Genomic DNA, 24,014 nt, shown 5'->3' with positions numbered 1-24,014 from the left:
CGGGAGCATACCTTAACATGTCTTCTGCAGATTAAGTATATGATTTGTGAAAATGCAGCTGACAGGGTTTGCTCAACCTAGGTCTTCATCTAGTTAAAGAAGTATCTCCTTGTTATTCATTAACATAGTGATTCAAAGTGTGTACTGACCTTTGATAGAAGTGACTAGGAAATGTAAGGCTGGTTCTGAAGTCTTTGCTTTAGGCCATTTATAATTTAAAATCACCAGGGGGCTTCCCTGGTGGCGCAGTGGTTAAGAATCCACCTGCCACTGCAGGGGACATGGGTTCGATCCCTGATCCGGGAAGATCCCACATGCTCCAGAGCAACTAAGCCCGTGTGCCACAACTACTGAGCCTGTGCCCTATAGCCCACGAGCCACAACTACTGATGCCTGCGCACCTAGAGCCCGTGCTCTGCAACAAGAGAAGCCACTGCAATGAGAAGCCCGCGCACCGTAATGAAGAGTAGCCCCCGCTCGCCGCAACTAGAGAAAGCCTGTGCGTGCACAGCAATGAAAACCCAATGCAACCAAAAAATAATAATAAAATAAAATCACCTAAAACCTTGTGGGTCATTGTAAAGAACTTCGAATTTTTTACTGTGAATGAAATGGGGGTCCATCGGGTTTTTTGTTTGTTTGTGGTATGCGGGCCTCTCACTGTTGTGGCCTCTCCCGTTGCGGAGCACAGGCTCCAGACGCGCAGGCTCAGCGGCCATGGCTCACGGGCCCAGCCGCTCTGCGGCATGTGGAATCTTCCCGGACTGGGGCACGAACCCTTGTCCCCTGCATCAGCAGGTGGACTCTCAACCACTGCGCCACCAGGGAAGCCCGCATCAGGGGTTTGGAGTAGAGGAGAGACATGCATGATCTGCTTACCCCTTGAAAGGATTACCCTGGCACAAGTTCAGTAAGATTAACATGACTTACACTGGGGAGGGGGTGGGGGGTTGCAGTGATGAGAGGAAAGAAAGAGTCAAATTCTGGCTATACTTTTTTTGAAAGGTAGATCAATAGGATTTCCTGGTGGATTGAATGTGAGATGTGCGAGAGGGAAGATAAGGATGACTTACTGGAGGGATTGGGTTGTCATCAGTAAGATAGGAAAGCCTTTCATTGATGTCAGTCTACCTGGGAAGATGAAGTTTGGATCTGTTAGGTTTGAGATACCTTTCAGACAAGAGGAGTGTCAGGTGGTCAGTTCTGGAGAGCTGTTGAGGCCAGGGACTTAAATGTGATGTACTCAGGATCTGGGTGCTTTTTAAAACTATGAGATAGGTGGAATGACCTGGGGAGTAAGCATGGAGTCAGGAGAGGAGAGGACCAGGACTGGGTGCTTCAGGAGACTGGGCAGAGACAAGAAAGCAGCAGTGGAGGCTGAGCAGCTCCCAGGAGATAGAAGAAATGTAAGAGGACGTGCAGTATGCTGGAAACCACTGTAGAAGGAAGTGATAAATTGTTTCAAATCCTGCTGATGTGTTAACTACAGTGAAGACAAAATTGACCACTGGATTAAGAACATGGAGACCTTTAGTGACTTTGGCAAGCATTTCAGTGGAATATTGGTTCAAGTACAATTTTAGGGGATTTATGAGAATATGAGCAGCATAACTGGAACCAGACTTTAGAAAACTTCTGTGGCATTTTGCTTCAAAGATAAGCAGAGAAATGGGGCAATAGTGAGAGGAAGTGCAGTCAAAAGGTTTTAAGATGAGAGAAATAACAGGAAAGATTTGTTGGAATAAAGTCCAACAAGAGTGGATGATCTAGGGTGCAAGTAAAGGTTGGCATTAAATAGAGGCATGGATAATCTCTAACAGCTGCCTAGTAGAGCGTGCTGTGATTAAGGAAATGTATATCTTACTGTCTTATATTGTAGCCACCTAGCCACATGTTGATACTGACCACTTGAAATACAGTTAATGTGATTAAATGACTGAATTTTAAAATTTTATTTAATTTCAACTTAAATAGCCATGTGTGGCTACTATATTGAACAGCGCAGAGCTGTAATAAAAGGCTGAATATGGGTGTAAACCCTGGTAGAGGGGCTAACTGTGGAAGTTCTTTTAGGCTGCTTAAATTTTGAGTGAATTAGGAAACAGTCAACAGCTGAGAGTGAGGATGAGGGAGGAGATAACTGGGTGTTTGATGAAAAGAGAAAAAGTGTGAAATAATTGGGAGAGTAAGAAAAGAAAGTGTGGATGGGGAAGTTCAGAGTGTCGACCAACATTAAGGGCTGCTTGCAGAGTTATTTGTATTTACTATAATATAGCTTGGAGCAACAGAGAAGTAAACAGTTGGGGCATATCCTGAACAAACTGTATAGATAAAACATATTATTTTTAATTAGGATAAAGCCTAAATAATTCTGTACATGGTTCCTTTCTTTAGAAATTGCTCTTTTTTTAAAATGTTAATCTTACATTTATTAAAAGTAACAGAATTATGGGTTTTTAATTGTTTTTGTTTTATTTTTCCCCTCTCATGTATAGCTTAACCGGGCAGAATTTGAAGATCAAGATGATGAAGCCAGAGTTCAGTATGAGGGTTTTCGACCTGGGATGTATGTCCGAATTGAGATAGAAAACGTCCCCTGTGAATTCGTGCTTAACTTTGACCCACATTACCCAATTATTTTGGGTGGTTTGGGCAATAGTGAGGGCAATGTTGGATATGTACAAGTAGGTACCCTTCACTGTATGCTTAACAATTGAGGTTCTTTGGTCATACTTGTACCAGTAATCTTACTGAAATCTCTTCTCCTTTCAGATGCGTCTGAAGAAACATCGTTGGTATAAGAAAATCCTCAAGTCCCGAGATCCAGTCATTTTTTCTGTAGGGTGGAGGAGGTTTCAGACCATCCCACTTTATTATATTGAAGACCACAATGGAAGACAGAGGCTTCTGAAATACACCCCACAGCACATGCATTGTGGAGCAACCTTTTGGGGTAAAAGGGGATTAGAATAAACTTGCTTGTAGGTTAATTTAAATCTTTTAAGCTTTATCATTGTAATTTTGCTTTTTTCCTTTCATGAAATCCCAATTCATAAGATTTTTCTCTTTTTTTTGGATTGGAGTATATATGTAAAGCAGAATCCAGAATGTGTGGTTCACTGTATTTTTTTTTTTTTTCCTGTTTCCTTTAAGGTCCTATCACTCCGCAGGGTACTGGGTTCTTGGCAATACAGTCTGTCAGTGGCATAATGGTAACTATCTTTGATCGTTTATTTTATAGATTGTGTTTGAGTTATAATGTCTGGACTATGGAATATGTACCTGAAACTTTAAGTTGAAAATTATTCATTTTAAGTATTTATAGTAAACTTCTCTTTGCTTTTAAATTTCCTGCATCTTTTTTTTTTTTTTTTTTGCGGTACGCGGGCCTCCCACCACCGCGGCCTCTCCTGCCTCGGAGCACAGGCTCCGGACGCGCAGGCCCAGCGGCCATGGCCCACGGGCCCAGCCCCTCTGCGGTACGTGGGATCCTCCCAGACCGGGGCACGAACCTCTGCCCCCTGCACCGGCAGGCAGACTCCCAACCACTGTGCCACCAGGGAAGCCCTTTCCTGCATCCTTTTAAGTAAGGTGTGGGAGTAGAGAAAAGGGAAATAGAAGAATTGTAATGGTACTGATGACATTTTATAGTTTTATATTTTATGCTTTTTAATATTATTCTAAAAATATTTAAGCAGTGCTCACCATGAGCTAACCACTCGACTAGGTTCTGGCATACATTGGATACCAGCTAGACATAAGACTACCCCCTAGTAATCTGGTTTAGCAAGGTATGTTCACACAGTCTTCATTTGACCAATCAGAGCAGGTTTTATTGGCCTCATTTAACAGAAAAGAAAACAGAATAATGGGCAAATGGAATCCATCCTTAATGTCCAAAATTTAATTTCTCAAACGTTGTAGCCAAATCTTCATATTCCCTTTCATTCATTCATCTTTGTGAAACTGTGTTACTGTGAAATCACCCTCAGGAAAATGCTCAAGATATCATCAATTTTGGCGTACATGTATTACAGTTTCAGATAGCTTTTGTTAAAACACTGTTTTGCATGTTCATATATTCTTTCTTACTTTTTCTTAGGTGATTGTAAGTGAATTGCACTTTGGTAATTTGTTGCATTACAGAGAAATGTAGTTCTTCTCTTGCTGACATTATTCCTGTATTCACATTTTGGGGGTTCCTTTTTAGGCTGATTTCCGGATAGCTGCCACAGGAGTTGTCCTTGATCTGGATAAATCTATAAAAATTGTGAAGAAATTAAAGCTAACTGGTTTTCCATATAAAATTTTCAAGAACACTTCATTCATTAAGGTATATATATATATATCTGTATATTCATATGCTTATAAATGTGTATATTGTTAAAAGAGGAATGAAATATTCTCATATAGGTCTAAGATATAGTTCTAGTGTTTTCAGAAAAGTATTTGAAATCTTTTATAAACTTGGTCTTTCATATTTTTAGTTTACTTCTTTATATTTTATATTCTTTATATTTAGTTTACTTCTTTAGATTTCTGAGCATATTTAAGTAACACAGAGCAATATAACATGGGAGGGTAGTTTGAGCAACATTTATTGAAAATTTCATCAGTAGAGGCTGTTTCTATTAAAAACACAGAGTTAAGATGATCATAAAATGTTCTTATAACGTAATACTACCATCAGCATTTATCTTGCTGTCTCTTTATTTTCTGAGTGTGTGCACCTAAGTAATAGGATATGAACTGTAGTCAAGCCCTGTGAGATGACAGCAAAGGCCATCTAGGCCAGTTCAGACCAATAAATATCTTTTTGATCTTCTCTTCTACAAAGATAGCAGTGATGAACATGTTAATGAGCCCACAATAGAGTCTTAATTAGTGTTATTTCAGGGAAGATAGAGTTGTATTCCTTTTGACCTAGTAATTCCACCTTTAGGGGGAAAAATAGAGTTGATTTTTTATCACCTTTCAATGAATTATTTTTTGTTTTTTAACCAAGGATATATTTATGAACTAAGAAGTAAAATACCTGACTTTGTGTGTATGTATTTTTTTAATATATATATGTATATGTATATATATACCTGTAGGGAATGTTTAATTCTGCTTTGGAAGTGGCCAAATTTGAAGGTGCTGTGATTCGAACTGTCAGTGGAATAAGGGGACAGATCAAGAAGGCGCTCCGGGCTCCAGAAGGAGCTTTCCGGGCCACCTTTGAGGATAAACTGCTGATGAGTGGTAAATATCCTTTGTGGTGTGTTCTTAACAGCATGTTACCTACCATTCACTATTGATTTCTAGCCAGTGTGAAAACTATAGGTGGTAGTTTATGTCTTTAGAAACAGGCGTCAGCTGTAGCTCTCCCCAGTTGGAGCATCTTGTGTAGCACGCCCAGCCACACCCAGTAAAAGCTTTGTGTTATTCAAAAGTAGTTCACTTTGTGAAGTCTCTCTTCAAATACTGTGCAGCCAGCTGGAGAAGTTTGGAGTGAATATTTTGTTCTTTTGTTTACCGAGATGGATATGAATCTTCTTTTGAAAATGTTAATGTAAATTTCCTCTCTTTCCAGACATTGTCTTTATGAGAACTTGGTATCCTGTCTCTGTTCCAGCCTTCTATAACCCAGTAACATCTTTGTTGAAACCAGCTGGTGAGAAAGACACCTGGTCAGGAATGCGGACAACTGGTCAACTCCGGCTCTCCCATGGCATCAAACTAAAGGCCAGCAAGGATTCTCTGTATAAGGTACAGTCAGTCACCCATGTGCTCTGTAGATGGGTGTCACCCAGAAGCTTCATATGTAATGTTTTTTGTGGTTTGAATTTTCAAGTAGAAAGTCTAACATTAAATTTGAATGAACATGTTGTATATTCAGACTATTTTGGAAGGAACACAGGACAAGTGGTAGTAGTGGTTTTCTGTGGATTGGAAAGGAGACCTAAACTTTTCACCTCTTTTGAACTATATACCTCTTTTGAACTTTTTTTTGTACTATATACATGTATTAATTTGAAAAACATTAATGTACTGATTCTTATTGAAGCAAGGGGGAGGGTTTTTTTGAGAGTTTTAATAAACTTTTTGTTGAAGTGTTAACATATACACAGAAAAGTACACAAATAATAAGTGTATACAGCTCATTGAATTTTAGCGTACCTAAGTTGCCATCGCCTGGATCAAGCAATAGAATTACCAGCACAGTAGAAGTCCCCCTTGTGACCTCTCCCAGTCACTACCCCACCTCCACCTCAGAGATAGCCGCTATCCCAACCCCTGACACGGAAATTACTTCTGCCTTTTTTTGAGTTTTATAAAATATACCATGTACTGTTTTGCCTGGTTTCTTTCCTTCAGTATTATGAGATTCATCCATGTTCTTGTATATAGCAGACATTTATTTGTTTTTATTGTTGAGTAGAATTTCATTGTATGAGAATGTCGGTTTTATCCATTGATGGACAGTGTTTCCAATTTTTGGCTATTATAAATGCTGCCCTGAACACTTATATGCAACTTGTTTGGTGTGCATGTGCACACAGTTCCGTTCTATAGATCTCCATGGGTGGGATTGCCAGGTTACAGGGTACATGCGTTCAACATCAGTGTGTGATCCCTGTAGTATACTGAAATACCAGGTTAGACTTGAACAGCTTATCAGAGTTCTAGTTATTCCACATCCTTTCCAGTAGTTGGCCTCATCAGTATTTTAAAATGTTAAGTTCTCAGTGCTTGTCTGGATTCCCATTTTCATTCAAGTTTTGGTCTCTGAGAATGTCCATTGTTTTGTTCACAGGTTAACAATGCGTTTGACAAGATTTGTTTGTGTTAATGCAGGATATTTAATTGTTTTGTAATAAGAGGGTAATTCAGGGTATCGGTCTGCCATTCTGCTAGAAACAGAAGTTTTCCAGACATTAGTTTTTCTGTAAAATAGTTAATAAAATTTGAATCACATTGCCATGAATTTCTCTTAAAATATACTTCAGGACATAGTACCTGTTGTCCAGTCTGTGGTGCTTACTTGTTTTTGAGAAGCAGATTTCTCTGATTTCTTTCATTCTAAAATATTTTGGTGTCTTAAACAGAGAGTATTGAATATTATTGTGGGTGATGTCTTTAACAGTAAATTTATAAAGATACAGCAGACATATTCTCTATATAGTTGTCGACCTTGGTAAAGGTCTAGGGCAAAACTTTCAACTTATTAACTACTTCTGAGGCAGTTAAGAATTTTGGTCATCTCAATTTAAGCATAGAATTTGGTTAGCTTGAAAACTGAATGTAGAAGTAGTTTTGCCTTCATTAGTCATTTAAATGTCACTTTTCTCAACCAGCCTTCTATTAGAAACAGAATAAAGTTAAACTTCTTAATGAGAATCAGGGATGGGGGCATTTCAGCTGCTCATTGGCGGAATAACTATGTCCTTAAATCCAGAGAGGTTTATAGTCAAGATGAAAAGCTAGTTATTCTTGTTAGGCTAGAAAAAACCATCTCAGTGCCCCAAAGATAAGGCCAGAGTTTTTCATTAACAGAAACTTTGGATCTTTTCATCTGCTCTGTTGAGATCCTATCGTCCATACTGTAGATATGGGCACAGTTGATTTCTTGGAAGAATTGTAAATATGTATATTCTATATATTCCTTTGTTTTGCTTGCAGCTGTGCATGCCCATTGAGGCAATATATATTTGATGGATGATTGAGTCCTCATTTCTGATGGTCAGCAAACTGTGGTGTTACTGATCTTGTGGAAAAATCAACACATTGAGAAGATTTTATGCAAGTTTTAAATGTACATAGATCATAATATAAATATGTCACAGTCTTTGTTTTATTTTTCTTTTTCAGCCAGTTGTGAGGCAAAAGAAACATTTTAATTCACTGCACATTCCAAAAGCCTTGCAGAAGGCCCTGCCATTTAAGAGCAAGCCCAAGACCCAAGCAAAGGCAGGCAAGATTCCGAAGGACAGACTGAGACCAGCTGTCGTACGGGAGCCTCATGAAAGGAAGGTACTGTTGATGGACGGCTTCCAGCATGTTGCATTTAGATGTGAAAATAATGCTTTCAGTAACACACGTGGCATTTTTACTGCATTCTCACTTTTCATTAGGAAAGGATAAGGGCCAGACTTATTCAAGGCACTTGATCTGGAAGTTAGAAGAAAGGCCGGAGTCCATTTCGCTTCTTTTGTTTGGTCATGCTCTGCCTTATGCATTTTAATGAGGAATAATAGGCACACAGCTGGCAAGTCGCTCTTAGTTGTACAGAGTATCCACAGAGTGATTTAACAAAGGTGGTTTTGTGGTCAAGGCCATTATTTAAGTATTTTGCTAAGTAAATATGCTCCTACTTATATTTCCATGCAAATTATAATTTCCTAGTTCAGGATAAATTTTCACTAGGTTAATATTCATTTGGATCATGAATTGATTGTAACTTTGATGCCATCAGCTGTGGTGTTTAGGCCTCCTGAAACTTAGAAGGAAAGCATGCTGTAGCTGTAAGAATATTCTGATGCTCTCTGGGTTTTGCCCTCGTCAGATCCTTGCGCTGCTGGATGCTCTGAGTACAGTGCACAGTGAGAAGGTGAAGAAAGCCAAGGAGCAACGGCATCTACACAACAAAGAACACTTCAAAGTGAAGCAGAAGGAGGAAGAAGAGAAACTGAAGCGACAGAAGGACCTCAGGAAGAAGCTCTACCGAATTCAGGGTCAGAAAGAAAGAAGAAATCAGAAGTCCAGCCTGAAGGGGCCTGAGGAGCAATTGAAGTGATCTCCAGACAGGCAGACAGACAGACAGTCATTTGAATCTGCAGTGATAAATGGTTTCATATATTGTAGTACTTTTAAATAACAGGTCAGGGGACTGGAGCCTAAGCACAACCTCTTTGTTGGATATATTGCCTAGACTGTGCCTTTGAGAGGAGACATGGAGACTGCCGATAGGACACCTGTTCATTCTCAACACCTGGGTTATGTCACAATAAAGCGATATAATTGATGGTTTTCTAGATTCCCTCACATTCCTCTTACCTGTCTCAGTTTAATTTTGTGCTACAAAAGTATCATTAAAATATTTTCTTGTTAATTTGGCTTAGTAGTTTTCATTAGGGAATGAATGCTTGATAATTGCTTACTCTACCACCTTCATGATGAGTCTTCCAGAAGGGAAAAAATATTAACTTGAATCCTCAGCATTAAGGTAAAATTTTAGGGAAGGATATATAGTTATCTTTAATTTTTTGTCTGTCACATGTTATATTCTTTGATTATTGACCCTAATGGACATTTTACATCTTATTTCACATGTTTTTCAAGTTAGTATACTAGCTAGTTAACACTAAATACTGTTTTAATGCTTTTAGACTAGGGATGACATCTGTGGAGGTAGTTAGCATTCTCTCTGAAGTTCATGTTGATATACCCTCTGGGTCTAAAATGCATGCTTGAGAGCCATCAACACCTTGCTGGGAGTGGGTAGAATCATTTAGGAATAGGAAGGGATCAAGATGAAACAGTCAGGTCTTAGTCCAGCGTTCTTTCCTCAGTATCTTCACTACCTCAAAGAACATCACCAAGTCCAATCCGCATATGCAGGCCAGCGCCCAAGAAGCCCAGATGATCTTGCCGAGATGTCCATTTGACTAAAAGCTGAGCAGGTCCAGCTTAGCAAGGCTGTGCACAGAAGCCAGACACGTAACTGACATGAACAAAGAGGACAGCCTGTCTTTCCCAGTGTCTTAAACTACTTCCTGCAGACTTGACCATCCCAGTGCTAGGTGCAAGGAGGGTCTGGGTAGGGCTCCAGGCTCTGCCACTCTTCATGGTGTGACTGGGTAAGTTCCTGAGTATCTTGGAGTTTCAAGTTTCTTATGGGGATTAGTTTATCATCCCCAAGTAATATGGGGATGATAAACTAATCTTGCAGTCTGTGAGGATTTAATGAGACAAAATGCAAAGTGACTGGTACAGAACAGATTTTTAAATTTTTTGTTTCTCCTTCTGGTCCCATTTTAAAGAGCTGTATAGGTCTGTGAATTTGAACACTTATATAGGTTTTAAAACATACCTATATATTCATGTAATCAACATGACTATCAAGATACCAAACAGTCCCATCTTTCCAAAGCACTTCCTCATGCCATGCAACCCAAGCCTTCCCCACTCCCCACTACCAAAAAACTGATGTGTTTTTCATCACTACAACTTTGTCATTTCAAGAATATCATGTAAGTGGAACAATACGGTATGTAATCTTTTGAAATTGGGATCATATCTTTGAGATTCATCCCAATTGTCCTGTGTATCAATGGTGCGTTCCTTTTGATTACTAGTTACCAGCTGTACAGGCAGGCCACAGTTGGTTATCCATTCTCCAGTGGAAGAGCATTGTGGTTGTTTCTAGTTTTGGGCAGTTATGAATGTGGCTGCTGTAAATATCTGTGTAGAGGTTTTCGTGTGAACATAAGTTTTCATTACTCCAGGGTAAAAATACCCAGGAGTAGCACTTCTGGGTCATATGGTTTAAAAGAACTGTCAGACTGTCTTCTGGAGGGGCTGTACCATTTTGCATTCCATCTCACTGGTTTTAATTTGCATTTCCCTAATGACCAATAATATTGAGCATCTTTGCATATGCTTACTTGCCTTTCATATACTATGTTCTCTTTGGTGAAGTTTATGTTCAAGTCTTTTGCCTACTTTTTATTTGGATCTTTTTTTTTTTTTTTTTGCGGTATGTGGGCCTCTCACCGTTGTGGCCTCTCCTGTTGTGGAGCACAGGCCCCGGATGCGCAGGCTCAGCGGCCATGGCTCACGGGCCCAGCTGCTCTGCGGCATGCGGGATCTTCCCAGACCGGGGCACGAATCCGTGTCCCCTGCATCGGCAGGCGGACTCTCAACCACTGCGCCACCAGGGAAGCCCTGGATCGTTTTCTTATTGATTTTGAGAGTTTTTAATATATTTTGGAAGCAGTCCTTTGTCACATATGTGATTTGCAAATACTTTCTCCTAGTCTATTGCTGTCTTTTCGTTCTCTTAACGTGTCTTTTGCAAAATTTAAAATATTTGTCAAGACTAATTTATTACTTTTTTTCTTTTATGAATCGTGCATTTGGTGTCATGGCTCAGAACTCTTTTCCTAACCACAGATTGTGAAGATTTTCTATGTTTTCTTCTAAAAGCTTTATAGCTTTACGATTTTCATTTTGAGTTAACTTTTGTATAAGGTGTGAGATTTAGATTGGGGTATTTTTTTTTAACTTACAGACAACAAATTGTTCTAATACCATTTGTTGAAAGGCTATCCTTTCTCCATTGAGATACATTTGCATCCTTGTCAAAAATCACTTGGGCATATTTGTGAGGGTATATCCTGGGCTCTCTGTTCTGTTCCGTTCGTTGATTGATGCGTCTATACCGTTGCTGCAAGATCTTGATTATTGTAGCTTTACAGTAAGTCTTAAAATTGGGAAGTGTGATTCCTCTAAATAAATTTATTTCTCTTTTTCAAAATTGTTTCAGCTGTTCTAGGGCCTTTCCCTTTTGGTATAAATTTTAATAAGCTTGCCTACATTTACCAAAATATCCTGCTGTGATTTTGATTGCATTAAATCTGTAGATCAACTTGGAGAGCACTGACATTTTCACTCTGTTGGGTCCTCCAGTCCATGACATATCTCCCCATTTATTTAGGACTGTTTTTGGCTTCAAACTGTTTACTGCTAGTTTTTAGAAAAACGATTAATTTTTGTATGTTGAGCTTACATTCTGTGACGTTACTAGGCCCATTTATTAGTTCTAGATCTTTCTTGTGGGGAAGGGGAACACACTCCTTGGGATTTTATACTTAGACTATCATGTTGTCTGCAAGCAGAGACAGTTTTTATTCCTTCCTTTCCAACTGTATGCCTTTTTTTCTTATGTGTTACACTGGATAGGACTTCCAGTATAATGGGAAATTGGACTGTTCAATGTGGGCATCCTTGCTTTGGTCCCAATTTTTTTGTAGATGCTCCTTCTCAGTTTGAGGAATTTCCTTTCTGTGCCTGGTTAGCTGGGAATCTTTATCGTGAATGAATGTTGAATTTTGCCAAATGCTTTTTCTTCATCAATTTATATAATCATGTGGTTTTTCATCTTTCGACTGTTAATATGATGATTACATTGATTTATTTTTCAAACCATATTTGAACCTACATAGATGAACCTACATAGATATTGCATCAAGTGTAGCAAACAAAATATTAAAAAATAATATTTACAATTGAGTGACGTTTATCCCAATATTGTATCCCTGGATGGTGTATTATTATTTTAATATTTTGCTAGATTTCATGCACTAATGTTTTGTTGAGGATTTTTGCATCTATATTTATAAGGGATATGGTTCTGTAGAGTTCTTTTGTCTTTTATCTGATGATGGTATCAGGGTAATGCTGACCTTATAAGATGATTTGGGAAATGTTCCCTCCCCTTTTATATTCTGGAATTGATTGGGTAGAATTGTTGTTATTTCTTCATTAAATGTTTGATAGAATTTGTCAATGAGGGAATTCCCTGGTGGTCCAGTGGTTAGGACTCTGTGCTTCCACTGCAGGGGGTATGGGTTTGATCCCTAGTCAGGGAAATAAGATCCCGCAAGCTGCGTGGTACAGCCAAAAAAACAAAACAAAACAAAACAATTTGTCAATGAAACCATCTAGGCTTGGACATTAAAAAAATTTTTTTTAACAATGAATTTAATATCTTTAATAGTTACAGGGCTATTCAGATTATTTTATCTTGAGTGAATTATGGTAGGTTATGAAATGGAATTGATTTATTTCACCTAAGTTGTCAAATTTATAAGTATAAAGTTATTTGTAGGAAGGATTCCCTTACTACCCTCTTACTATCTTTTGGGTCTGTAGTGATACCACCTCTTTCGTTTCTGATATCGGTAATTTGTGTCTTCTCTACTTTTGTTCTTTTGTTTAGTCTTCCTAGAAGTTTATTAATTTTATTGATTTATTTTCAAAGAATGAGCTTTGGGTTTCATTGATTTTCTCTGTTCTTTTGCTGTTTTCAATTTCATTGGTGTCTGCTCTTTATTTCTTCTCTTGCACTTGCCTTGATTTTTTTCTGTTCTTTTTTCCTAATGTCTTAAGGTTGAAGCTTAGATTAATGATTTGAGACCTTTCTTCTTTTTTAATATAAGCATTCAATGCCATACATGTCCCTGTAAGCACTGTGTAGCTGCACGTCCCAACCAGACTTCTGTGGCCTGTGGTCACAGTGTCAGTTCCCTTTACAAAGTCCTTGCAGTGTTATTTGGGTCAGTCCCACGTGTGGATTACCCATAGCCTGGGTAGGACCGGGACATTGATCTATCTCTTAGGCCCATTCTCAGAGTCAATGATACGCTCTTTAGAGTCAGATCTATGCATGCACAGCTCAGGAGGGAGCCCAGGAGATCATTAACAAATATGGGGGGGTCACTGTCCTGAACTCCTCCCGTTCCATGATTTCCTGGTACTTTCCAGTCACCTGGGCTCTCCTTTTTAGCCCTCCATCCAAGACACTGCAGCTTCCTTACCATGACTGTGCCCACATCCAGGGTCAAGCAGTCAAAGGACAGAGAGTAAGAAAACAATGGTTAAAAGAAAAAAACAAACCCACCCTACTTGGATCAAAAAAAAAGGGTGTGCCTGTGGGCTGCAGGGGGCTGGGGCAGGAGAAAATGGAGTAGAGAAGAGGGGGTATTTCTTGCACTCTCTCTGGGTGTTAGGAGACACTTTTCTGCTCCTCAGCCAGAACCAGAGTGCTTTCCTGAGCGCTCTGTTTGCACCTACGTCCACCTCCGAGTTCAGGCTGCCTAGAGTGAGGATAACTGTGAGATACTAGGGAAGGGAAAATGGTACAACTCACCACCAGCTCAGTGTTACTTTGAATTATGGTCTCGTGTCCCAATTCTCCTGCTGTTATTTGACTTTAAAAGTCCTCAAATAGCTTCTCCGTGCATTCTATTCAGCTTTTACACTTGCGTTTCGGTGGGAAACAGAGCAAAATGTACTTACTTACTTACTCTGTTTTTCCCTGATCTGAAATCCTCTTTGTTTTTCTCCTTAAATTCCTACAAGTAAGATTCTGAGGCCATTTTTTAAAAAATCCTTTTTATTTTGAAATAATTAAAGATTCACAGGAAGTTGCCAAAAAATTACAGGGAGGTTCCTTGTGCCATTCCTCCAATGCTATCATCTAGCATAACTGTAATACAATATCAAAATCAGGAAATTGACCTTGGTACAATCCACAGAGCTTATTCAGATCTCATGAGTTGTTCATGTACTAATTTGTGTGTGTGTGTTACTCTGTGGTATTATCATGCGTGTAGCTTTGTATGTGTGTAGCTTTGATGATCACAATCGTGATACAAAACTGCGCCATCACTACAAGGCTTCCTCATGCTACCACTTTAGAGCCACACACCCTCACCGCATCCCTAACCTCTAACAACTATTAGTCTGTATTGTATCTCTGTATTTATGTTACTTCACAACTTTATGGAATCATGTAGTTTGTGTCCTTTTAAAACTGGCTTATTTCACTAAGCATAATTTCCTTGAGTTCATCCAAGTTGTTGCTAGTATTAATAGTCTCTTCCTGTTTAATGCTGGATAGTATTCCATAATGTCTATTATGTTCTGCAGTTCAGCATTCACCATTGAAGGACATTTGAGTAGTTTCCCGTTTGGGGCTATTACAAACAAAGCTGCTATGATTGAATATACCCGTATAAGATTCTCTGTAAAAGTAAGTTTCCATTTCTCCTGTAAAAACGCCCAAGATTGTATTTTCTGGGTCAACTGGAAAGTCCATTTTTAATTTTAAAAGGTACTTCCAGGGACTTCCCTGGTGGTCCAGTGGTTAAGACTCTGTGCCTCCATTGCCAGGGCCACAGGTTTGATCCCTGGTCGGGGAACTAAGATCCCTCATGTGGCACAGTGTGGCCAAAAATTAAAAAGAAAATAGTGGAGGGCTTCCCAGGTGGCGCAGTGGTTGAGAGTCCGCCTGCCGATGCAGGGGATGCAGGTTCGTGCCCCGGTCCGGGAAGATCCCACATGCCATGGAGCGGCTGGGCCCGTGAGCCATGGCTGCTGGGCCTGCGCGTCCGGAGCCTGTGCTCCGCCAGCGGGAGAGGCCACAACAGTGAGAGGCCCGCGTACCGCAAAAAAAAAAATGAAAAAGAAAGGAACTTCCAAACAATTTTCCAGAGTGGCTGTACCATTTTACATTCTCACCAGGAACGTATGAATGCTCCAGCTCTCTGCATCCTTGCAAACATTTAGTGTTATTGCTTTTTAAAAGCCATTCTAATAGGTGTGTAGTCATAATTCATTGTGGTTCTAATTTGAACTTTCTTAATGACTAATTATGTTGGCCATCCCTTCATGTGCTTATTTGCCATCTATATAGCCTCTTTGGTCAAATATCTGTTCAAATCTTTTGTACATTTTCTATTTTGTTCATTTAATGTTGACTCCTGAGAGTTCTTTATAAATTCTAGACACAAGTTCTTTGTTAGGTATGTGATTTGCAGGTATTTTATCCCACCTGTAATTTCTCTTTTCATCATCTTAGGATCTTTTGCAGAGCAAAAACAATTTTAATTTTGATGGAGTGTGGTCCAGATTTATCAACTTTTTCTTTTATGGATTATACTTTTGGTGTCAAGTCTAAGAACTCTTTGCCTAGTCTCTCCTTTCCCCTCCCCTTCTGCCAGCGCCTTGATCTTGGACTTCTCAGCCTCCAGAACTGTAAGAGAGAAACTTTGGTTGTTTAAGCCACCCAGATGAATGGTGTTTTTGGTCTAGGAGCCCAAATGGGCTAAGACAATGGGAGATAAAAAGCAAACCCAGGAGTTCAGTGCAGTGTCATCCCTCAAGTCCTCTGCTTCCCAGCCAGTCTGCTTTCCTCTTTCCACCTTATATTTTATTTATTTATTTTTTATCTATTAATTTTTATTGGGGTATAGTTGCTTTACAAGGTTGTGTTAGTTTCTCTTTCCACCTTACAGATTCCTTTTACGATCGTCTCTTAGATTATTTCCAGCGCATTTAGTCATATTTAGAGAGAAGGAGTGAGTGGTGAGTGGTGTACACCATCTTGTCGTGGAATGCCCAGTCAATCTTTCAAGGGTTTGGAACGTATCGTCACAATGTCTGTCCCTTGGGAAAGGTGTAACAATTCATACTCCCACTGGCAATGTCTGCATGCATCCATTTTCTTCTTCCATGAAAAAGCATCTGATGCTGATTTTGTTTTTAAATTTTGCTTCTTGTCCCTAATAAGATGATTAATTAATATGGGCTGCTGGCTCTAGTCTATGAATCCAAACCTTGGAGATGCCACAAGGGGGATAATTAATTGATAGAGCCCAGAACGAAGATGAAAACCCAGGAGAAATCCCGTGGAGGCAGAGCGCAGTGGGGTGAGGGAGGGGAGGGGAGGCACATTCCAGTTTGGAAGCTGCTGCTTAGCTAACCAGGGCCAGGCTGGGACAGCTTCTTTCCTACCCGCTCCCTGGGGTCCCTGCCTGCCCAGCACTGCTCTTGTGAGGAGGAGATCCTGTGCCAGACACAGGCATCTAGGCAATACCAGAGTAGCCCGGAACCTACCTGGAGTGAGTGCCACACCACCTTGGCAGGTTAGCGGGCTGCCCCATGGCACGTCCCCACCTGAGCGGATAGTCAGCTATGATGCAGGTTGACAGCCGCTGGACAAAGACAGCACCCAGGCTGGAAGACAGGGAAGTTCCCTGAGGCCCAGACTAGCCCCTTGGGAATGAGTAAAATAGGGGAGACTGAGCCAGGTAATCTCACCCTACTCTCTGCCCTGAGGAGCATCCTGCCCACCTTCCCTAGCCGTCCCTGGAAGGTGCTGCCTGGGGCTAAGGCTGCCGGCTTCTCCTCCCAAGTGACCAGCTAAGGTGGCTCACCTTCCTCAGGGCAAGTGAGCCGCTGTAGGGAAAAACGAGACTGTGAGAAGAGTAAACTCCGAGAGACAAAGACCACAAGCAAACTGAACACCAGAGGGAACAGGTAAACAAGACAGGAAAAGCATTTACATGTGCATGATACATATCCTCAGGAGGATGTTGGAAATACGAGGCTAGATGATGCAGTTATGAAGAAGAACCAGCTGGGTTTAAATAGCTGTGAACAATGGACGTGCTGAAATGGTTAACTCAATGGGAAGGTTAAAGGGCAGAAGAACAAACGAATGAACATGAAGGGGTTGAGGGCTCCAGATGGAGAGCTAAGGAGGGGCGGAGGTGGGAAGGGAAAGCTTGTTCACATTCATCTCCTATGAGTGCCAGAGGGGGAGGAAAAGATCAACAGATAAGAGGAAATATTTGTAAAGTAACAGAATTTTCCCATTTCCGATTCCTGCCAGTGATGCATGTGCTCAATGCTTTTAATTTTTGCCAGTCTGCTGGGTACAAGACATATTTCATTATTGTTTAAATTTGCATTTTTATCAGATAACTAGAGGGCTTTAGCATCTCTTCAAGTGTTTATCGGCCATTCTCATATCTTCTGTAATTTGTGCATCTCCTTTGCTCATTTTTCTGTTGGGTTCTTGGCCATTAGTGACCTTGCAAAATCTCCTTATATATTCTGGATGTAAACCCTGTGGCTGTTTACAAACCTTATAAGTATTTTTTCCCTAATATGACACTTGTCTTTTGGGGTTTTTTTAAAGATTTTTATACACACACACATATATATTATTTATTTATTTTTGGTTGCGTTGGGTCTTCATTGTGATGTGCGGGCTTCTCATCGCGGTGGCTTCTCCTGTTGCAGAGCACGGGCTCTAGGCGCATGGGCTCAGTAGCTGTGGCTCATGGGCTCAGTAGTTGTGGCTCGTGGGCTCTAGAGCACAGGCTCAGTAGTTGTGGCTCACGTGCTTAGTTGCTCCACAGCATGTGGGATCTTCCCGGGCCAGGGCTTGAACCCGTGTCCCCTGCATTGGCAGGCGGATTCTTAACCACTATGCCACCAGGGAAGCCCTGACACTTGTCTTTTGACAAGTCCATGATGCCTTTCTTTGTATAGAGGTTTTAAGTGTCCATAACAATCAAATCTGGTATTTTCCTTTATGGCTTTGAGGTTTTGTGTCTTGTCAGGGTGAGTCATTTCTACCTATTTAATTACAAAAATGACCCTCTATTTTAAATATCCTCCTATTGTAAAAAAAACTTTCCATTTGTTTTCTAAATTTTTTATTTTTAGCTTAAAATATTTAACTCGCAATTATTAAAGTATTACTTTTCTCTTCAAATTAATATTATCAAGCTATTAATTATTGGTTTAATTTACTTTCATTGATTTGTTTTTCATTTAGTTTATTTTGAAGTAATATATGCACATACTTAGTTTGTAAACATTCCAGCGTTACAGGAATAGTGTAAAAAGAATGCTTTTCTCTTTAACTTCCTTCCAAACTCTCTGCTTCACAGCTAGCCACAGTGATCTGATTGATGTGTATATTCCAGATCTTTTCTGGACACTTATATTCATGTATATTTATTTTCCTCCATGTGTTATCTTTAAAAAAAAATACAAATAGGATTGTCTTGTTTGGAAGCTTTCTACTTTTTTTTTTTTTAATTGGGGTAGAGTTGTTTTACAATGTTGTGTTAGTTTCTACTGTACAGCGAAGTGGAGTTCCCTGTGCTATACAGCAGATTCTCATTAGTTACCTGTTTTATACATATTAGTGTATATATGTCAATCCCAATCTCCCAGTTCATCCCATCCTCCCTTCCCCCCTTGGTGTCCATACATTTGTTCTCTACATCTGTGTCTCTGTCTCTGCCTTGCAAACTGGTTCATCTGTACCATTTTTCTAGATTCCACATAAATGCATTAATACACAATATTTGTTTTTCTCTTTCTGACTTAACTTCACTCTGTATGACAGTCTCTAGGTCCATCCACGTGTCTACAAATGACCCAATTTTACTCCTTTTGGAAGCTTTCTATTTTTAACTACTGTATGTGTCTCAGAGGATCTTTCTATATCATTGCAGTGTGTGTGTGTGTGTGTGTGTGTGTGTGTGTGTGTGTGTGTGTGTGTGATCCTTGTTTGGTTTGCTAATCCTGTAGAGAACTGGGAGCTTTGCGTTTTCCCCTGTGTTTTGGTGACATCCATAACAGCATCCCCTGTCCCTGGAGGCTGATGGATCCCCTCTAATCCCTTTTTACCTTTTTCATTCTATGTTTATTGTTCTTTTCAGGTTTTCTGCCTCTTGTTAAGCCTATTTTGGTGATTTATATATTGCAGGAAAATCTTCCATTTCATCCAGATACAACAAAACCGACCAGAGTGAAGCTGTGCCTACCATCTTCTTGTGGTTTAAATCATCTCCTTCATATCTGCAGTCGTGTCCCTTTGTTTAACCTCACATTTTCAGTTTCGTACCTTTCCCCTTTTTTCTTTTGCTTGACTTCCCAGAGGTTTGCTTATTTTAATGGTCTTTTCAAAGAACTGGTTTTTGGTTTTATTTATCAAATCTACTTTTATTACTGTTGTTTTCAAATTAAATTAACTTACTTCTTATTTCATCCTTTTTAAAAAAGCTTAGTTATAGCTTTCTTATATTTAAGTATACATGTGTATATCAAGGCTATAAAATGTCCCTTTGGACATATGCCATAGGTTTTGATAGGTCATGCTCTTATTGTACATCTCTTCCTCAACTTACAATAGGGTTACATCCTGACAAACCCATTGTAAGTAAAAAATATCATAAGTTGAAAATGTATTTAGTATACCTAATCTACCAAACGTCATAGCTTAGCCTGGCCTACCTTAAACACGCTTAGAACACTCACATTAGCCTATAGTTGGGCAAAATCACGTTAACACAAAGCCTATTTTATAATAAAGTGTTGAACAGCTCATGTAATTTATTGAGTACTGTACTGAAAGTAAAACACAGAACAGTTGTCTGGGTACAGAATGGTTGAAAGTTATCAGTTGTTTATCCTTTTGATCATGTGGCTGACTGGGAGCTGTGGCCCAGCATTGCGAGAGGGTACCATATTGCATTTCGCTAGCGCAGGAAAAGACCAAAATTCAAAATCTGAAGTAAGTCCTACTGAATGCACATTGCTTTCACACTATTGTGATGTTGAAAAATCGTTAAGTCAAAACATTTTAAGTCAGGGACCATCTGTATAGTCTGTTTCTAAAGAGTTTTTCATTTTCTCTTTAACATAAGTTGCCTTTCTCTTTTTTCCCCTTTTATTCTGTTTATTACAAATTCATTTGAGGATATAGATTTCCCTCTAAATGCCAGTTTTGTTGAATTCCATATTTTTACATGAATACCTTACGGCTATTGAGATCCAAACATTTTATAATTCCCATTGTGGAAATTAATTTTGTTTCCAAAATGCATTTTTAACATTCTTATTGTCCCTAATTGTATTGCAACCTGGGGACAGAATGTGATCTGTGAAAGGTGCTGAGGGCTCCTTGCTCAATGTTTCCAAATGCTCTACGGGAGCCTGACAGGAACATATGTTCTCTGTTGGGTTCAAATCTTTCTGTAAAAAGCGAGTTACAGATATTCTGATCTATTTTACTGTTTTGTAATAGCCTCACTTGTTTTGTTTGCTGAAATCTCTGGCGCTGGTGAATCTTTTAACATATCCTGGATGTTTCTCTGCTTAGGCTGAAGGGGTAGAGTGGAGAGAGGCCAGATACCTGTTGTCCAGGACTGGCACCTTCTCATTTGCTCTCCTTGCGTATTGCCAGGTAAGTGCTCCCCTGTCTCAGAGCGTAGTGAGCACAGTAGGCAGGAGTTGCAGGGTGGGGTGCATTTCTCCTGGGTTGGGGGTGTGTGTGCCATCTCTGCTGTTGTAGGGGAGACACTGCCCACTTCCTTGCCTCGTGACAGATATTGTTGGTCAGATGGCTCCCACCTGGCCTGGGCTCCTGGCCGGCCCACTGTGTGGAGATGGTCCCCGCAGGGATGGAGAGGAATGCAGGCTCCTGGGAGAGTATCAGGGCCTCCCAGGGCCACAGCTGCTCTGACACCAGCGTGTCTGGGAAGCCTCACACGTCTTCCCCAGCGGGCCGTCCTCCTCCTGTGGTGATTCTCAGGGTGCCCCCCTCAGCCTGCAGCTGTCTGCCTTGCACTCCGTCTTACCCCACTCCGTCACCTCCTTATCCTCTGCTCTCCCAAACTGACTCACGTCTTCCCTGAGGTTTATGAGAAACAGCTCTAGCATGGTGCTCTAGCAGGGTGCTAAGAGTTGGACTTTCTGAAATCAGGGACTCAAACAGATATTTGCACACCCATGTTCCAGGCAGCATTATTCCCAATAGCCAAAACTTAGAAGCAACCTAATTGTCCGTCAGTGGATGAATGGATAAACAAAATGTGGTGTATCCACACAATGGACTATTATTCAGCCTTAAAAAGGGAAGGAAATTCCGACATATGCTACGAGGTGGATGAACCTTGAAGATATGCTTAGTAAAATAAGCCAGACACAAAACGGCAAAAACGATGTGATGCCACTTATATTGGTACCCAGAAAAGACAAATTCGAAGGGATAGAAAATAGAACAGGGGCTGGGGGGAGGGAGAACGGGGAATTGTTTCATGGGTTTGGAGTTTCAGGTTGGGAAGGTGAAAATTTTCTGGAGATGGATGGTGGGGACGTTTGCACAACATTGTGAATGTAATTAATACCACTGAACTGGATACTTAAAAATCGTTAAAATGTAAGTTTTATACATATTTTATCACAATTAAAAAAAAAACCGCATGGATTTTGGAGCCAGTCTGCCTGTATCAAATCCTGCCTCGGCCATTAAGTCGCTGGGCATTAAGCAGGTTGCTAAATCTCCTTGTTCCTCATTCCTCATCTGTAACATGGGAATCCTAGCGTTTAAAGCGTGGCTCTGGTGGGTAACACTGGCAGAGTCGTTAAAGCGGCCTGGCCCAGTGTTAGGGACAACTGCAGCCACCTTCCCTGGGGTGCCTCCATGGGGCTGGGATTGCGAGAAAGGAGCTCTTTTTACCATCTTGTTCATCCCCAGCCTTCTTCCAGGAGGGCTTGGCCATGCTTCTCCTCCCACCCAAGCCTCAGCACCCCTGCCCATCGTGCCCTACTTGTTCATTGACCTCTAATAACATCTCGTTCATGCTCAGCTCTAGAGTGACAGGCACCAGCCCCTGACCATTGGCGTCTCGGTTCCCCGTGGGCTCGGCGCAGGCGTCCATCTGATTTCTCCCAACACTTTATTGCATCTGTTTGTTGAGACACCTGCTTCCCCCACTGGCCGTTAACGTCCTGGACAAGGTGCTCGGCTATGATTGACGGAGGCCGCGGGGTCCTCTTGGGTCCTCCGCTACCGCAGCCTGCCTGCCTACCGGGCTCGGCAGTGCGGCCCCCTCCCGGGAACTGACCAAGATATCGCGTTCTTTGCTGCCCTAACACCCGGCCCTGCTGCCCGTCAGCAAATGCTGTGGGCTGGACTGGTCCCCTTCTGGGGGCCTCACTTTCCCCGTCGGTGATTTAAACCAACGAGGTCATCGTAGCTCTGATACCGTGTGCCTTTCTGACAGGGAGCGGTGTCAAGCCCGTGTAAGTTTAGCGGGGCCACCCAGGTGAGAGAGATTGTACGTGCACACGTGTGCGTGCGTGTGCGTGGGTGCGAGTGCGCCGCGTGTACGTGCGGGCAAATATGCATATTTGTGTGTTCAGACGGAGGAAGGCCCCAGCTCCCAGCAGAGCGGGAGGCTTTCTTCCTCTCCAGACCCTGGAGCGTAGAGGAGGGGGGCCGTTTCCGAAGTCTTCGGTGAGTAAGCTCGCCGCTCGCTCTGCTTGGGCTCCGCGGGGAGCTACACGCAGAGGCCGGGAGGGGGCGCCCCAGACAAGCAAATGCAGGGCGACGGCAGGTGGGCCTCCGCCTGATTGCCAGGGAGGGGGTAACGCACGACTCGGATCCTTGCCTACCGCTGACAGTGGGAATAATAATTATCAATCACGACAGTTACTGCTTATTTAGCGCTTATGCTCCCAGGCACCGGGCTGACTGCATAACGTGCGTTATTTCGCCAATATTTGGAACCCTGTATTTTTGTAAATCTGTTATTAAAAAGCTCCCAGAGTTGAGCTAAAAGTATAGAGACCCGAGTTCTGCCACTCAGTAGTTGTGTGACTTTGGACACGTGTTTGAGCCTGAGATCCTTCTACATAAAATAGATTTTTTTTTGCCTGTGTGTGTGTACATACACACAGGTGTGTGCAAGTGTGTGCGTGTGTGCATGCACACATGTGTTTTCATGGATGTGTCTGTGTGTGTGTGTTTGCACGTGTACATTAAAGACCCTGGAGTTGGAGTTTGAGGAGTCTAGAGGACATGCCAGGAAGGCAGTTGACACCAGGCATTTGGTGCCCAGGAGAGAAGCAGCGATCCCCATGCATCCTGCGGGTGGTGTTCTGGGGAGAGAGGCTCAGAGCCTGCTTACAGTAAGGAAAGAGGGGTGCTGGGGGCTGGACCAGGGCAGTCCTGTGCTTCAGGGGAGGTGGAGAGCATGCCTGAGAAGATGGAGAGAGTGGTCAGAGAAGGGAGTGGAAATAGGGGGCATGGAGAAATGCACAGGCTGCCGGGAGGGCATCTCGGCACCTGGGCTGACGCTGTCCCTTGGGAAGGAGGCTGCGGTAGGGACTGTGCTCACCGGTTGGAACAGAAGCCCTAGAAGGAGGCCCATGAAGTATGGCCGAGTGGGCATAAGGCAGTGACGGTGCCACAAGCAGGAGAGAGATGGGTTATTCCACAGGTGTGGTTGGGACAACTAGTTAATCCACTGAAAAAACATAAAGTCACTCCTTACACTATGGTTAACATAAATTCCAGATAGATTAAAACTTTAAATGTAAAAAAAAGAGGAAAACTGAAAGGAAGAGACTTGTGAGAAGGTGGTTAATTGGGGGAT

General features: G+C 41.4%; 1 protein-coding gene across 1 annotated transcript in view; it reads left to right on the top strand.

The window, feature by feature from the left end:
• BMS1 (BMS1 ribosome biogenesis factor) overlaps window positions 1-8,779 on the top strand; it is a 44,193-nt gene extending 35,414 nt beyond the window's left edge. The window contains exons 15-22 of the mRNA XM_065894562.1: window positions 2,496-2,684; window positions 2,773-2,953; window positions 3,154-3,212; window positions 4,211-4,333; window positions 5,097-5,244; window positions 5,576-5,751; window positions 7,855-8,016; window positions 8,549-8,779. Coding sequence (XP_065750634.1) covers window positions 2,496-2,684; window positions 2,773-2,953; window positions 3,154-3,212; window positions 4,211-4,333; window positions 5,097-5,244; window positions 5,576-5,751; window positions 7,855-8,016; window positions 8,549-8,779 — 1,269 coding nt within the window. The remainder of the gene's footprint in view (window positions 1-2,495; window positions 2,685-2,772; window positions 2,954-3,153; window positions 3,213-4,210; window positions 4,334-5,096; window positions 5,245-5,575; window positions 5,752-7,854; window positions 8,017-8,548) is intronic.
• The last annotated feature ends 15,235 nt before the right edge of the window (window positions 8,780-24,014 follow it).

Source organism: Phocoena phocoena, chromosome 16 (genome assembly GCF_963924675.1).
Source record: "Phocoena phocoena chromosome 16, mPhoPho1.1, whole genome shotgun sequence".
Lineage (NCBI taxonomy): Eukaryota > Metazoa > Chordata > Mammalia > Artiodactyla > Phocoenidae > Phocoena > Phocoena phocoena.
Note: the sequence above shows the minus strand (reverse complement) of the source record. Positions and strands in the feature narration are given on the sequence as shown.